Genomic DNA, 2,008 nt, shown 5'->3' on the forward strand with positions numbered 1-2,008 from the left:
TATAAAGAAATGAACGCGAAAGATATGATTATATTTAATTAATTAAAATATGAAGATGTTAAATAAAATTTAACATTTTTCAGCTCGAATGGGTAATACTACTACAAAGAATAATTATCATAATAATCAGAAGTATACTAGTCAGGTATATATTTTCTGAGATTGTTATAACCTCTATAATCTAAATAACATTATTAATAAAGCGAATTAATTAAATGTTTTCGTATTTCAAATGATAAAGTATAGTAACTAATGCTATAATTTTTCCTATATAGTACAGTCTTAGTGATTTAATTGGTGGAAGCTGCATTGGATCAGTGCAATCTTCACATAAAGAAACTAAATCATGGTCTCGTGGTTCTTGCAGAAGGTAATTTTAGGACATTATAAGTTTACTGTATTTAGTAATGTAATGTATATGTAATAATTGTTTGATTTTTTAGCTGGAGCGAAGGTACATTATATGATCCATTGGGTACCTCAAAAACATTATGGCCAGTATCACGTTCTCAGGCTATGTTTCTTCCAGAATTTCAAATAAGACAAGTATCCTTACAAAGTGCTTATATATTTTTAAGTGTGATAGCCAAAGGAGCTTATGGAAAAGTATATAAAATTCTAAAACAGGACACTGGACAATTCTTTGCGTTAAAAGTAATCAGCAAAGCTAAAGTGGTTGCAGAAAATGGTGTATTGCAGGCTAAACAGGAAGTATGTATGCTGCATGAATTAAATGAATGTCTATTTCACTTATATTGCAATTTCATTTAAATTTATATTTAATATTAGGTGTCTATACAAAAATTGGTTGGTCATCATCCATTTATATTAGACTGTTCTCATAGGTGGCAAGGAAGAAAGACATTATACATATGTAAGTTTATTCTTTTTACATTATTATTAATTATTATTGGATACTTTTCTCAACATTCATTGATTTCAGTAACTGACTATATTGGTGGAGGAGAATTATTTTCACTAGTCGAACAATGTGGTCCTCTACCTGAAAATGTAGTTAGAATATACGTAGCAGAAGTTGCTTTAGCTCTTGGTAACTACATTCTGTTCTGAATTAGTAATAGGATATAAAATATAATTTATAGCTTTTTCTGTTGTTCTGTTAAAGATTTTTTACACAATGCTGGTGTGGTACATAGGGACATAAAAGCCACAAATGTTCTGCTAGATGAAGAAGGTCATGCTGTAATTATTGATTTTGGTCTTGCAAAATGGTTAAATCATATGGAAAGAACAAATACGCTTTGTGGAACTCCAGAGTATATGGGTAAGCATTAAAATATATCTAGAATGTAATATTTATATTGATTACATACATTTTTATTTGGTATACTTATTGTAGCACCAGAAATATTTAACAGGCAGTATTATGGGCAAGAGGTAGATTGGTGGTCATTGGGAGTACTAGCTTGCTTTATGCTTACAAATCAGGTAGGTGCGAATTATATCTGTTTTTATATTAAAGCAGTTTTAAGTATTGTGCTAGATAATAATTAGTTAATCATTCAAACGAAGGAAAGCATATAAAATACTGACTAGAATATGTTATTTTAATTTAAATTTCAATTTATTGAAGTTAAAATTATCGTTATTAGTATATTATATACGTTATACTAAAAAATATTAGTATGTACGAGGTATGACTATCCTGAAGCAAATTCCAAGCACTAGACTCCGTGGCGCAACGGTAGCGCGTCTGGCTCCAGATCAGAAGGTTGCGTGTTTAAATCACGTCGGGGTCAAACATTCATTTTTGTTATTTTTTTTGTTCACTATTACCATTTGGAATTTGAAACAAAGTTTATACATTAATTACCAGTACAATTACAGTTAATTAAAACTCGGATTGTTGTTATTTCATATATTTGGTGTATTTCTTTGCGTATATAACAAACGAGTTCCTTTTTATCAATATTTTAATGCAAAAATATAACCGCCGTGCAGCTTTTAATTTTTAAACTTTACATAAGTAACAAATTCAAACGAAAGA

General features: G+C 29.3%; 1 protein-coding gene and 1 non-coding gene across 2 annotated transcripts in view; both read left to right on the top strand.

Annotated features, from left to right (window-relative positions):
* Positions 1 to 88: 88 nt before the first annotated feature.
* LOC108573784 (serine/threonine-protein kinase S6KL) overlaps positions 89 to 2,008 on the top strand; it is a 96,871-nt gene continuing 94,951 nt past the window's right edge. Inside the window, exons 1-7 of the mRNA XM_017936262.1 lie at positions 89 to 145; positions 276 to 370; positions 444 to 711; positions 790 to 874; positions 944 to 1,051; positions 1,127 to 1,285; positions 1,361 to 1,449. Of these exons, the coding sequence (XP_017791751.1) occupies positions 89 to 145; positions 276 to 370; positions 444 to 711; positions 790 to 874; positions 944 to 1,051; positions 1,127 to 1,285; positions 1,361 to 1,449 (861 nt within the window). The remainder of the gene's footprint in view (positions 146 to 275; positions 371 to 443; positions 712 to 789; positions 875 to 943; positions 1,052 to 1,126; positions 1,286 to 1,360; positions 1,450 to 2,008) is intronic.
* On the top strand, positions 1,689 to 1,760 carry Trnaw-cca. Its single transcript has one exon. It is a non-coding gene; the product is annotated as a tRNA-Trp (tRNA).

The sequence above is a fragment of the Habropoda laboriosa genome, unplaced genomic scaffold (assembly GCF_001263275.1).
Source record: "Habropoda laboriosa isolate 0110345459 unplaced genomic scaffold, ASM126327v1 scaffold126, whole genome shotgun sequence".
Taxonomy (NCBI): domain Eukaryota; kingdom Metazoa; phylum Arthropoda; class Insecta; order Hymenoptera; family Apidae; genus Habropoda; species Habropoda laboriosa.